Genomic DNA, 13,754 nt, shown 5'->3' on the forward strand with positions numbered 1-13,754 from the left:
GAGAGTGGGAGCTGATATTTCCCCCCCCTCCATTACTGAACAGTGTTACCACTAGGGAAAGATTTGAGGAGTAATTAAAGCGATCATATTTCCAATTCATCTTATTGCTTTGGAGAATAGCTATCCCCCCTTTTAGACGCCCTTTTCATAGATGGGGTGGCTTTGCATTTTGTAGAGAAGAAACCATCACATTGAGGCTCGCTGGAGCACCAGATTTCCTCAAGGCAAATCCCATCGGGATTTTAGTCATTCAAAAAGTGCAATTTACCTTTACTATTCTTTAATCCTGCAAAATTCCAGGAAACTACTTTTAATTCATTGCTAATTGTGATGTCGGTTTACAAGTAGTGGTGCACAAACGCTTTTTAAAGCACCTGCCAACCAATTCCATTTTTGAAGCTCATTGTTTACACAATCAGAATGGGCTTTGCCCATTGGTCACACGGCTCGCATTAGTTCCTATGTAAACTTGCAGCCTTTTTGAATCATCCGCTAAATCCCTATTTAAAGATCTAGAATGCCAATCCCCCACATGATTATACACTTTATCAGACCCCTTGTCCCAAAAATTTACTTCCTCATAAGCGGAAAAACTTCACATTGGAGACATTTGCTGTTTTGCAGTTCTAAATTCACAACAATTTTAGAGTACAAAAGCATGCTCGTTTTTATCCCATGTGGAGTATTATTCAAGGAAACCAATGAAATATCCCTGCTTTGAATTAAATTCAAGTTAGTATTGTCTGCAAAACATGCAATTAAGGATACATAATTAAGGATCAAATCAAAGTCAGAGAGGGGAACACAATTTAACATAGAGGTGTTAACAGAGGAGCAAAAATTGTAATGGGTTTCCTGATCAGATGATTTCAGAGTTGCTTTTGCCTTCCACTAACAGAGCAGCCACCGGTTAAGTGAGGTGGGGCAAGAAGAAGAAAAAAGGGAGGGGTACATGAGCATTGTGCCTTCCTTGCCATGGGAGATATAATAATTGATACCAATGGACCAGGACTATGCCTCTCCTGCTGATTGCTGATTGCCATGGTTAGGTGCCTCAGGCCTTTTAAAAGTTTTCTACCCTTCTTGAAAACAAAGTATTTTGTGAGATTTTTTTTAAACTCGCTGGTTATATTTTCTCTTCCCTCTACGATTTTTTATTTTACTTTTGCACTTGGATTGTAAATTTTCTATTAGGACAATCATACTTGAATCAGGACGAGTTTGGTTTTAAAGATGGAGAAAACTTCAAGATCAGAGTTTGAAGATTTCACAGGGTAGCCAGTTACTACAAAGTCCACTGAGCAAGGGTCGAAGAGATATCTTATTCAGAGTGTGTGGCTTTCCACCTTAGATCTTGTTTTAGGGATGTCCACAAGTGCCTAAAAAAGGGTCCTTCCTGCTTGTGAGCAGAAATCTCGATTCAGGGTGGGAGGCAATATGTTAGTCACCTCCTTTGATGGCTACCCTTTAGTTGACTCTAGGCTGTAAGCTCTCAATTTGTCTTTGTTAGCCTTTTCTCTATCTTATTTTGTACTTGTTAATAGTTTCAGGATCATAGCAACTGTATCTTGAATAGAGCTGCATCCCACTACAAATCTTTCTAAGAGAGCTAGGATGGAGGATAAAATTCTCCCTAAGCAATAATGTGAGTCTGAGACTTGTGGCACTTGGCCTGGAGGATTGCGTGACCGACTCCCAATTAGCTCCAAATCAGATATTTGAGATATTACTGTAGAATGCTACGAAAGAGTAATACAAAAAAGTTGCAGGCCAGTTCTCAATGAAGGCATAAGCAGAATTTTTGAGGTAATATCCTTCTGTTGCACCCTGCGCCTTCAGTTAAACTCCTGGTCTATATCCGGAAGGGTAATATCCTCATTCAAAAGATAAGGTGCTTCCTCCTGGGTTTTCACCCCAGTTCCCCCTACAGATGTTCTTGGAGGTAAAGATTGTACAGAAAGATTATCAGCAACTGATCCAGTGTGGATTTCTAAATTAGAATTATGATCATCTTGGGCCGTTTTCTCTTAACTCTAAAAAGAGAAAATCTCATTCTTGCCCTATAGCGCGTTAATGTGTATTGATCAGTTCCGCAGAGGGTTAGATTTAGTTTTGACAAAGGCCCTTGACAGGATCCGACAGCCAGAGCGGAGTTTTCTTGCAGTCATTCTGGTCCTTCTTCAGCTGAGACCATGTTGTTTTCCAGAAGGGGTTATGCACACAAACAGACCGCTCAAACTTGGCCCAATTTTTAAAGAAGCTCCTTCAAAAAAAAGTAATCACAGTGCTATTGCCAGGTGGCTTACTATTGAGAGGCTTTATGTAAGTTCAAACATTAGTGAGGAGGGGGATTACTATGGGGTAGTGGGGCTACAATCCGCTCCGAGACCTGGCTCTGCTGCTTCTGCTGCCCAAACGCTCACCCTCCTTGCAAGACGCCCCCTAATGAGGGGCTCACACTGTGCACAGCAATTACATCTCCTCAGTCCTCTACAGGGCAATACTCACAACTGTGGCCTGGAAAGAGCTATTTGAGGACTGAGCAAAGATTGAAGGTCAAGAGAACTGCTGCACAGGAGTCAGAGGGGCCAAATATCAATCACACAGCTCATGGTAAATACTCCTGGGAGTACTCTGGCAGCAGGTCTCGCAGGTGGCTTCACTGGTGGTGTCTTGAGGATGCAAAGGCGGGAGGCAGAGATCTGGAGACGGGAAGCAGTGGAGGAGAGCTGTCACCCTGTTCAACCCATGGAGCATCACGTACCTCACCCTGCCACATGTTAGCCGGGCTCAAAGCCGACTTTAGAGCCACACAACCCATCTCAGCGTGGGCAGCATAGCAGACTTGCCCTACAGTCCTCATGGTTCTAGTATTGCTTCACCATGCTACGCCCCTTATTCTGAGCGCCTTTTACTGGCCCCAACATTTTCAGAAATGAGGCCTAAAGATTTAACTTAGAAGTTATCATTCATAAATAAATTGTCATAAAATATATTTTAAACCGTGACTACAATTGGAGAGATAAATTGGTAGGTGTGAGAAGGAAGATGAAAACCTATTCAAGCAACCACTACAATCCTTGTTAGGGTGAATCTCAAAACACTAAATTAACTGGTGCTTAACCCTCTGGTAGCTTAGCACAAAAGCAGTTAGGCATAACTTAGAGGCAATGGATAAAGTATTTATGTATCATACAGACAGTAATAAAGTGAAAATACTACACAAGAAAAATCCCACACCATAAGTAAAACTTTGTAACCTATTTTACACCAAATTGATCAAAATCCCCCCAGTAGTACCGGACAAAAGCAATTTCAAAGAATTCAAGTAAGTTTAGCACCTAAAAGCAAAAAGCACCACTTGCAACTATCAGTTGTGCGAGACTAGGTGAAAGTCAAACGTTCAGGGTGACCACTATGGAGAGTGGGCCGGATACGGGACTCTTGTTAATCCAGCTGAAAAGCATATCTTCTAAAGTCTAGCACGAAGAGTTCTGTTCACAGTTGAGGAAGCTCGTGGACGTGCACACAAGCACTAATCGGGGGTGCAACAGGGTGTCAAAGTGACACCCTGCCACCCGTGACTATTTCACAATTTCACCGAAACGGTATTTACCGATTCGGTAATTGCCATTCATTCCTATGGGCCTGGAGGCCCATAGGAATGAATGTCAATTACCGAATCGGTAAATACGGATTCGGTAAAATTGTGAAATAGTCAAGGGTGGCAGGGTGTCACTTTGACACCCTGTTACACCCCTGATTAGTGCTTGTGCGCCATGTGGCACACATACATGCCCTTAGGGCATGTATGTGTGCCACAAGGCACAGGTGTAAATGCACATATTTGCATTTACATAGGAATTCGTTATTTACCACCAACTAATAGTTGGTGGTAAATAACGAATCCTTAAAGCCCTGTAGCACTGTTTACAGTGCTACCTACATTTCAAAATACAGATTCGGTAATTTTTACCGAATCGGTAAATTTACCGATTCTGTAAAATTACTGATTCGGTAAAATTACCAAATCTGTATTTTTTCATGCCCTACATCTCAGTATCCAAATACCGGTCGGTAACGGCCAAAAATCTGTATTTTCGGCCGTTACCGACCGGTATTTGGATACCTACATCTGGCCCTAGATCTTTATCCCGGTCAGTATTCCTGTCCCAGTTGACCCTGCTCAGGAAGATATGCTCTTGTGTGAAAGACTGATTAATAGCTCTTTGTGTATCTATCCTTGAAAGAAACACTCATGCTCTTCAGGTAATTCTTTCACTTACTTGAAAGTGAAATGGTGCTCCCTCACTCTACATTTCCCTATCACCCTTTAAACTTATTCAGACGGAACATGGTGCACATGTTTTAAGTTACAATGCCCATCGGTGTGACTAGAGCTGTGTGGGAGCTGTTATAGAAAGATGTGTGGAAACCCTAAGGATGGGGTGAGGAGGTGCAATACGCCGCATAAGGTAACTTTGCCCAGTAATCCTAGAAACGTAGAACACTATTCTGTTAAGTGAGCATTAAAGAGGTACCTTGACTGGTGTGACCTGCTCCATGGCAGACATGACAGGGAATGGCAAGAGATCCATGTCACATTTGTTAGGGTGTGTTGGCAGTATTTAAAATGTAATTGGTCTGGCCTCACAGCCCAGCATTATCATCTGACCACCATTACCACCACTACCACTACCACCATTCTTACCACTGCTACTACCCCTGCCACCATCATAAACACCACCACTATAATCACTATTAACACCACCATGAGCACCATTACCACAACCATCACAGCACTACCGCAATGTCCATTACCAGCACTACCATCACCACTATTACTACCATAACCTCCAACACTTTCACTTCTTCTGTCACCACCATCATCATGATCCATGCATGCATGGCTGATAAGCTAATAACTTCTGCTGAATCTTGACACACCAACAGTCTGGTTCCCATCAAACTGTTTGCCAGATATTCAAACAAGAAAAAGAAAAAGCAAGGTAGCAAGTTTATACCATCTATTCTCTCAGAATCTGGAACAACATTCCTGTATTTCTAAGGGTTCCCCAGCCCTCCTCCGAATTAGGAAAGAGCTGAAGCTGCGCATTTTTTAAGGACACTACCTCACAATGCAATAACAGTATACTTCTGTTCCGAGAACCCAGTTACCCCTGCATTCACTGGTTGAAAGTATCGTTGCCTTTGACACTGTAGAGTACTCTGCTGCCCTTTGGTTAGGTTTGTGTTATACAATAATGCATACATACATGACTACTACCACTATCATTTTTGCCACAATCACCACCACTACAACCACCACTAATATTACAAACACTGTTACCATCACAACATTTCTATGGCTAGCACTCCTTCCACCAGTACCACTATGTGCAGGTAAGAGCATCATGCGTTTGATAGTTTTGTCTTTCTGTGTAAGAGAAAGGGTGATAAGAACATGCTTGCAAAAGAACTTGTGCTAGATTATTGTAAGTGCCTGATGTGCACAATGAGCATTTACAATTGCTTTTTTCACCCTCTGTGATCGTTGGTATTATAGGATGGGCTTTAGATGTTTTGCAGCTCCTTCTCTATTATGGATCTCAGACCCCCTAACTGCTTCTTATCATAGTGGAAAACAAATTACTTACCAAAAGCCAGATAAAGATTAAAGAGTTTGTGGCTCCTACAGACTGAATACCTTGTTAACCACAAATTATGTAATTTTCCTGAAAATATTATCTTATATACTGGCCTTGTTAAACAACAATTATATCATTATCATGAAAATATTATCTTATATACTGGCAGATATCATCCATAAAGTCATGCACCCTGATCACCCCAGTGTTTATCCCAGGGAGGCTGTTGGCCTCCATTATGCATTGCATTGCAAAGGAAATAGTTTTTTTCGGTGAAAATTCTAGGTCCACTCCAGTGGTCCTTCTATTGGACACTGCAAAGGCCTTTGATCTGGTGAACGTAGAATTCCTAGAAGCACTGTTAGGAGAAATTTACATTCCAACCCAGGTCACTATATTGATCTTTATCTTAAATGGAGGGCCCTCCAAGGATTGTTCATTAATACAATAGGAGTGGGGCTTATACACGTTGAATTGAGAACACAACTGGGGTGTCTGTTGCCACCCACTTTATTTTCCATTTTTGAACCAAAGGCTAGATGGATAGGAATTAGGGCCAGTGCGGAGCTCGTGGAGTTTCACTCTACAGAATTCTGCAGAGTTACTGGAAAATTATGCCAAATTTCACAAAGTTCTACATGGGGGCAGAGCACCACTTGGACACCTCTAATGCCAGGCATGCCAAGGCAACAGCACTTCTCATGTGAACTACAAGATTGCTCCACCCAGCACCTACAGCAGCATTATTCTGGGGAGTATCACCAACACAGTTACAATCTCCTTCCGAGAAATACTATCTGTGGTGCCCATCCACCTCTCCCAAAACCTTGCAAAGGTCAACAGTGGGGTTACTTCCCCCGCCCCAGACACCACAACACCACTAGTTCCCCACACTACCCCAGCAACAAGAGGACAAAGACTCATTTACTGTGTGCGCCGAAGCCTACTCTCTCTGATTTGCACCCTCTGTAGTATCATGGAAGAGTGAGTGGGTGTGTTCAGTATTCAGTGCTTTCAGAGAACCTGCTGGACTGTGAGGCAGCGACTGCAAGTCAGGTAACATTTTTGTTTCTTGCAGAACTACGAAGCAGTGAGTACTTGCTTGCCGATGAGGCTGGTAGTTGGTGCATTCTTGTCCATATCTGCTAGACAGCATACACATGTTTGTCTCTACATAGTGAGTCTGACACAGAGTACTGGGCTGCAAGAGGGTGAACATGCACTCTTGGATAGGGATTGAGAGAGTGCATGATTGAATTGAGTGATTTCAATGCCTCCTCTATCCCAACAGCTCTAAAACACAGTAATGGTTGCTTCATTCTCGCTTACTTCTCACCTGCAGACAGTCCCTCTTTCCCCCTTTCCACATGCCACTATATACATCTCAGAAGCCTGTGATTGCCATGTGGTCACTAAGAGATTATTTGGCTCTCTGCAGCACATTAATACAGTTGGGGCAAGATCCCACAAAACACACTGTAGAGGATAAGTTGTAACGTTTCCTTTCCGTGTTCTGTCCTTTGATGATGAATAACTAAGTGTATTGCATACTTCCTTCAGGTAATTATCTGTGATGTTAAGTTGACACTGAATCCCGACATCACCGTCTTTGCTTTCATCTTTCTGTAATTGAAAAACATAGCACAATTGTTCCTTTCATTTAAAGGCCAACAAATAGACAATGGATTTTGTTCAATTTGCTATGTTATTTAAAAGCAAGGGTGGGTGCTAGCAAAACTCCACCAAGTGGTGGATGTGGAATTTTTGCTGAGCTCTGTGCTCCAAGCGGAGCGCAGCGTGCCAAAACTCTGCAGATCCCACTGATGGAGCCTACCGCCCACCACTAATAGGAATTCAAAATGGGACCCAAGCTGCCCCTGATATTTTCAGAAAATACAAACATTATGATGGATGGAATTCTTGAAATATTCTCATTCACCAACAATTACATGGTACGCATCCTAATCCTTTGTATGTTTTTTTAGATTAAACCCAAACATATCCAAATCAGCTTTGGTCCTGCATATTTGCTAAAGTTTCGCCTCCACAGGTATTTTTTGTTCTAGAATAAAGTTTGCTTGCAAACAGGAATCTGTTTGGCTAGTAAAATAAAAAACATTCATGGAAACATTACATATCTGTTATTGGTGGACCTCTGGCCATTGCATGCAATGTAGCCAATCTTAATAACCACACTGGATGATCTTCAATTCAGTCTAAACTATTTTTCTCCGGCATTTCACACTTCCACATTGATGCATCAACAGTAGTAGCCCCTCTATTCAAGTTTTTGAACCAGTTACGCTGGAACACACACAGACAGCAATTGCGGCCTGCAAATCGGGGTCTCCACTAGATGCCTGCCCTCCCTTGATCCTTCATCAAATTATAAATATTGTTAATCCAGTGATTAACCGTTTAGTTAATTCCTCATTACTCATTGGTAAGGTCCCAAGTGAGACCACTGAAGAAGAGTAAAATGCGTACACATCTAACCTCTCAAATTTTTGCCCTTTTTCACTTCTACCAATTCTGGGCAAAATGACTGAAAGACTAGTCAATAAAGAGCTTTCAAAATTCCTGGAATCAGCTAGGATCCTTCACCCGAGGCAGTCAGGCTTTCGTCCTAAACATTCAACAGAATCTTCCTTTACTAGAAATTATGGGTATTTTGAAATCCATAACAGACAAAGGTAGAAGGGCAGTGCTAATCTTGTTAGATTTGTCTGCCGCATTTGATACCATCTCATATGGTATTCTTCTGGCAAGGTTAGAATCTAGCGGCATCACTAACACTATCCTGGCCTGGATTAGTCTTTTTTGACTAATCATAGGCAAGCCATTTCTCTTGGCATGTTTCTCTCTGCCAAATGAACTATTACTGTGGGAGTCCCACAGGGCTCCTCTCTTAGTCCGTTACTACTTAATATATACATGGCCTCCCTCATTTCGCTGATATCGTCATTTGAGATTAAAGTACCGTCCTACGCTGATGACACTCAGCTGATTTTATCTTTAGACCAAGATTCAACCATCGTAGAAGCAAACGTCAAACTCTGCTTATCGGAGGTCATTCAATGGACAGAGTACAAACATCTCAGGTGTAACTCTGACAAAACTGAGATCCTCATGATAGGGAAAGATAACCCTTTTCCATCAAGTGCCTGGTGACCGGAAGATGCTACAGCCCCCCCTTCTACCATTGAAGTAGCAAAAAATCTGGGAGTGCAGTTGGACACCTCACTCTCCTTTCGACCACATGCCTTGACGGTGGCAGGGACTTGTTTTAGTCTAATCAAAACCCTTAAAAATGTATTTGATTTCATTCTCCTTTCTGCTAGGAGGAGGGTTGCAGTGGCATTGATCCTCGCACACCTAGACTATTGTAATAGTCTTCTGGCAGGGGTCAATAAATCCACACTCAAAAGACCTCAGATGGTCCAAAATGCGGCAGCCCACCTGGTTTTGAATCTTCCTCGTAAGTCATCGGCATCGGCAGTGCTACAAACTCTTCACTGACTGCCTCTACATAAGAGAATTTTTTTTTTTTAAATCCTCGTAATCAATTTTAGAGCAGTAGCAAAAATTGGTCCAGTGTATCTTGCAGCTAGATTCTGCCCATACATAGCAGGTAGGACCCTCAGATACTCCTTGGCAAACATCCTCAAACCTCCCTGCCTAAAATACAAACCCAAGAGAGGGAAATCAATAGCCTACCTAGGAACCAAAGCATGGAATCTTATGCCAGCTCAACTGAGGCTCGTGAAAACAGAAACTCAGTTCATGAAGACTGAAGACTTGGATGCGCCTTCTGGAGTGATAGTCGCACTGTATAAGTACCCAATTCAAATTCAAGCTGAGAGGCAAAGCTGATGCTTAGCTTTCCTCTTTCTCAATGGTTTCCATAAAGTAATCTCTTTCCATCCATATCACTCTACCCTTAGGAAACATCCTTGTGGTGTGCTACTGGGCTTTTCACTGTCACTTTGAATTTATGCAACATCTGTGTCAGCACTTTTGGCCACCCTTATCCTCTCTTTTGGTTTCCTGTTTTATTGTGGCACTGAAGACTCCTAGCTCATCCATTTAGATAGTTAAGAGGCAATCACTCAAACTTATTTTCAACATTGTATGACCTCAGTAGTCATGTGGATCTGCTATAAACCCATTAAAACTCAACACAAACTTTACAGAAGTCCTATTCTAGAGGGACCCATCACCTTATGATTTAATAATAGGTGTTCTTATTTGATGGAACTTCATCCCAAAACATAAATCTGAACTTTATCTTTGACAAATTAGAACTCTAACTCAAGCCTGTAATTAATAAACTAACATCATCATGTTTCCGCTGTGTAAAACAATTGAGGAAAGTCCAACCTCTCCTCCCAGTGGATTCGGCAAAACTCTGATCAAGTCGATAATCACCTGCAGCTTTCACCATGGCAATTTTAGATATTTTGCCCTCTCCAGTTATGTTATGTCCAAACAGCAGATAATCCAGAACTCTACTGGTAGATTCACTTTTAACCTGGTCTGCAGGCATACTATGTCTCACCATCGGCCTAACCTTTTCACTCTCCTCATTTTGAAACATGTAATCTTTAAGTCCCTAAATATGTGTCACTGAGCTATGGAAAATGAATTGTTCTTTGGTTCTTGAAAGAATAAAACATTAACTTCTACTGCTGGGAATTGTTTTTTCAATTTTTTTCATTCTCATGTTATTGGTCAGTTTCAATCCCAAAACTTTAATCATGGCTTACAACCATTGTTTATCAGCCTTTAATATCAATTGAAAAAAGTGAGCATGCGAAAAGTGGCGAGAACTACAATTATAAAAAATATTGCTATCTCTATGCAAATTAGGGTAAAAAGAAATTCACAAACCTTATGCTAACTTTTTCTTCTGACAAATTCCATCTTTTGAAGTCGCTCCTTCAATATACCATTAAATAGTTATCATACTTTCTACAAAACATTTTGCTTAAAATTAACCAATATTTTTCACCCACTCCTACTTGTTACAATACATTTAGTAAAACAAGATGCAAAATGTTACTCTTATTACTTACAATTTAATCTTGTTAACCCAAGGAACATGACAGGTTCACAGTGTACATTGTGCTGAAATGCTGGAAAGATACATTGCTTGACAGTCATTGACTAGTAAACATTTCTTTCTTTGTTGCAGGCATTACCGATTCCTCTGGATCAATTTTTAGTAAGATACTTGTTTTTTGTTTACTAAAATATTTGAAATCACTTGTAAATTGAAAAAATATACAGTAGCTGAGATATCCAATGCATGAGTAGGTGAAAATGCAGTTTATATGCTTACAATTACCTGAATCCGTCCATGCCATGGAAAATTGTCAACAAAAAAATGTGGTTTTCAAACAAATCCATTTGAAAATATTACTATAATTATGCATGTTACATTCTGCATAGAAATTGCTAGATTTTTATGTGGAACTTTGAACAATCTGTGACAAAAATGATTTCTTTTTTGACAAACATAGTGCAAGGCTGTTCTCCTCATCACACTCTTATTTTTCTTAAACAATGTTATGCAAATAAAAAATGCTTACCAATTTTATCTGAGGAATAGACTTCAGTAAAAATCTACAAATTCACAACATATTGTGACTATAGAAGTAAGTAATCATAACAGGTCACATCTGGCTTATGGACCTTGAATAATGTGAATTTACTATTATTAAAAGAAATACTAGCGAAAAAAAAATATATATAGTTTTCAGTAACATTAGCTAGTTGAATTCTCTACTGATTTCTTTCTGCATACAACGCATTCTCATTGCATTTGCCCTTCATACGAATAGTAATAATTTGGATGACCATGCTATATTGCAAGATTTCTACCAAGATATAAAATTACCATTGACAAATATTAATACAAAAACCAGAAGAATTGGTGAGTGCTGGGTATTAGTATACCTTTACAGCATCATATGTAGGTAATGTGCATTCTTTAGTACAGACCTCTGTATTTAATCGTTCTCATGGCAAGATAATCCTTAAATGCCATGATTTTTCTTGTGCTCTAGAACAAACTGGAGAGGTAACATTTAGCAATGGAACACTTCAATATCGAACTTTTCAAAGGAAATCCCATAAATATATGATAATATCTATACACTACATGATTAAGCCCAGTCCCTTTCTAAATCCACATAAAAATCGCTTACGAACCAGACCTGGCTCACCTGCTTGTTACAATATTTGTAGATATCATTAAAAGTTACACTAGTCAGTGGTATATTTGCAAGGGGATAGCGCCACCAGAACATCACTTTTAGCGACATTCTGGTGGTGCTATGCCCTTCTCCATATTTATAAAGCGGCTTTAAGTTACTTTTTGTAGCTTAAGGCTGCCTTGCCAATTCGAAACCCCTTTCCACTCATCATTTTGCGTGAAAGGGGCGTGCAAAGGGTGCTACTGTGAGCATTCCACTGCAACACCCATTGCTTTTTGATTCTCCCCCAGATTTACAAGGATGTGTAAATCTGAGGCAGAACCAAAAACTAGCGCCAATGCAAGGGCAGGCATTCAAATGGAGCATGAGAAGGAATACTTTATTTCTCCTCGCTTTTGCTTTTTCTGTGTGCTGCATTGTGCAGCACACATAGAAAGAGCAAAATGCCATTTATGATTATTTATTTGCAGGAAGGGACTTAGAAGTAACAAATCACCATTATGGTTGTTTATGGCAAGGAAGGGCTATCTTCCTGCACATTGGCCCCTACTGCACAAAAACAATCAATCCCTGGAAAGTAAGTCCCCTTGCATTATAGTGCAAGGGCACCTGCGCTGGTACTAGGCAGCTAATTTTAACTCCAGTGCTAGGGAAAACACAGAAGTGCATTGTATTGTTGTAAATACCGTCCATTTCTACATTTTGGAAATGCCGGAGTGCGACACTGCCACATCTGGTGCACCTCCGCACTCCAACATTTACTTGTTAATATGCCTCTCAGTTTATTGTTAGAAACAACATCATTCATGAGTAAATCATGATCGAAAAAAATCAAAAGGTGACAAAAGAATCGACTTGTCAACAAAAAGAATCTATATGAAACAAAAGAAATGAATTTCGGTGAAATTACTAATTGTAACAACAACAAAAAAATCAACATGTGACAATACAAATCAGCTCATGCCAGACATGTTTATTTAAAAATTAAAATCAGAACTCTGCAAGAGCAAAAATAAAGGGTGTAATAGGATTACTGAGTACTTATATGAAAATGCAAAGGTGCTTAAATGATTAATCTGTAAAAATTACTTTAAGGTTATTTATCTTTACTATTATATTATTATGCATGCTATTTTAGTTGAACCCAGAAGTACACTGAATTCTTATAAAAGTAAAATATATTTTTTCTTTTTAGGCTCTATTTCAAGCAGTGGTAAGAATAAACTATATAATTTTTGTGGTTTTCTTCGTATCTCTGAAAGTTACAGTACAGGTGTTTAGCTTTCTATGACTCACAATGCATTCTTTTGTTTTAGAATCAACCGGCCACTTTAGCTCAAGCAGCGGTAAGGTTACTTTGGGAATGTTTTCTAATTTTGAGCCCAATTCCTGTAAATTATTGACTAGAAAAGATGATCATGAAGGAAACAAAAGAAAAATGTCAACATTTATATAGGATGCTTTGGAATGCAGGATGCGGAACTCTGGTGATGTATGGATTGCAGATTCACAACTATCCCTATAAGCACAGCATTGGAAGGCTAATTTTAATTCCTCATATTCAGGAAAATGTCATATTTAACAAGTTGATGAGATACATGGACATTGATTAACCAAAACGATGAGAGTAAAGAAAGTGGCTTCACACACCCTTTGCTATTATTGATATCAGACTAAGAAACATCAAATGACCTCCTTTGACCCAGTCTGATGAATATAACTCAGATGACAACACGATAAGTGACATTGTAAAGTTCTATAATAACTGCCTGATTAATATCACAACACAGAAACTTGTATATTTTAGATTTCGCCAATCTTAGGGTGCTGGCATTTGCCAATGGAACTTTACTCAGTTTTCTGTATTGCATGAAACAATTATGAAGTT

At 39.9% G+C, this 13,754-nt stretch overlaps 1 protein-coding gene across 1 annotated transcript in view; it reads left to right on the forward strand.

Annotated features, from left to right (window-relative positions):
- Positions 1-13,754, forward strand: part of LOC147727588 (uncharacterized) — a 92,964-nt gene that overhangs the window by 24,215 nt on the left and 54,995 nt on the right. The window contains exons 5-7 of the mRNA XM_086963142.1: positions 10,843-10,872; positions 13,062-13,079; positions 13,183-13,212. Coding sequence (XP_086819268.1) covers positions 10,843-10,872; positions 13,062-13,079; positions 13,183-13,212 — 78 coding nt within the window. The remainder of the gene's footprint in view (positions 1-10,842; positions 10,873-13,061; positions 13,080-13,182; positions 13,213-13,754) is intronic.

This window comes from Lissotriton vulgaris, chromosome 3_1 (assembly GCF_964263255.1).
Source record: "Lissotriton vulgaris chromosome 3_1, aLisVul1.2, whole genome shotgun sequence".
NCBI classification, from domain to species: Eukaryota; Metazoa; Chordata; class Amphibia; order Caudata; family Salamandridae; genus Lissotriton; species Lissotriton vulgaris.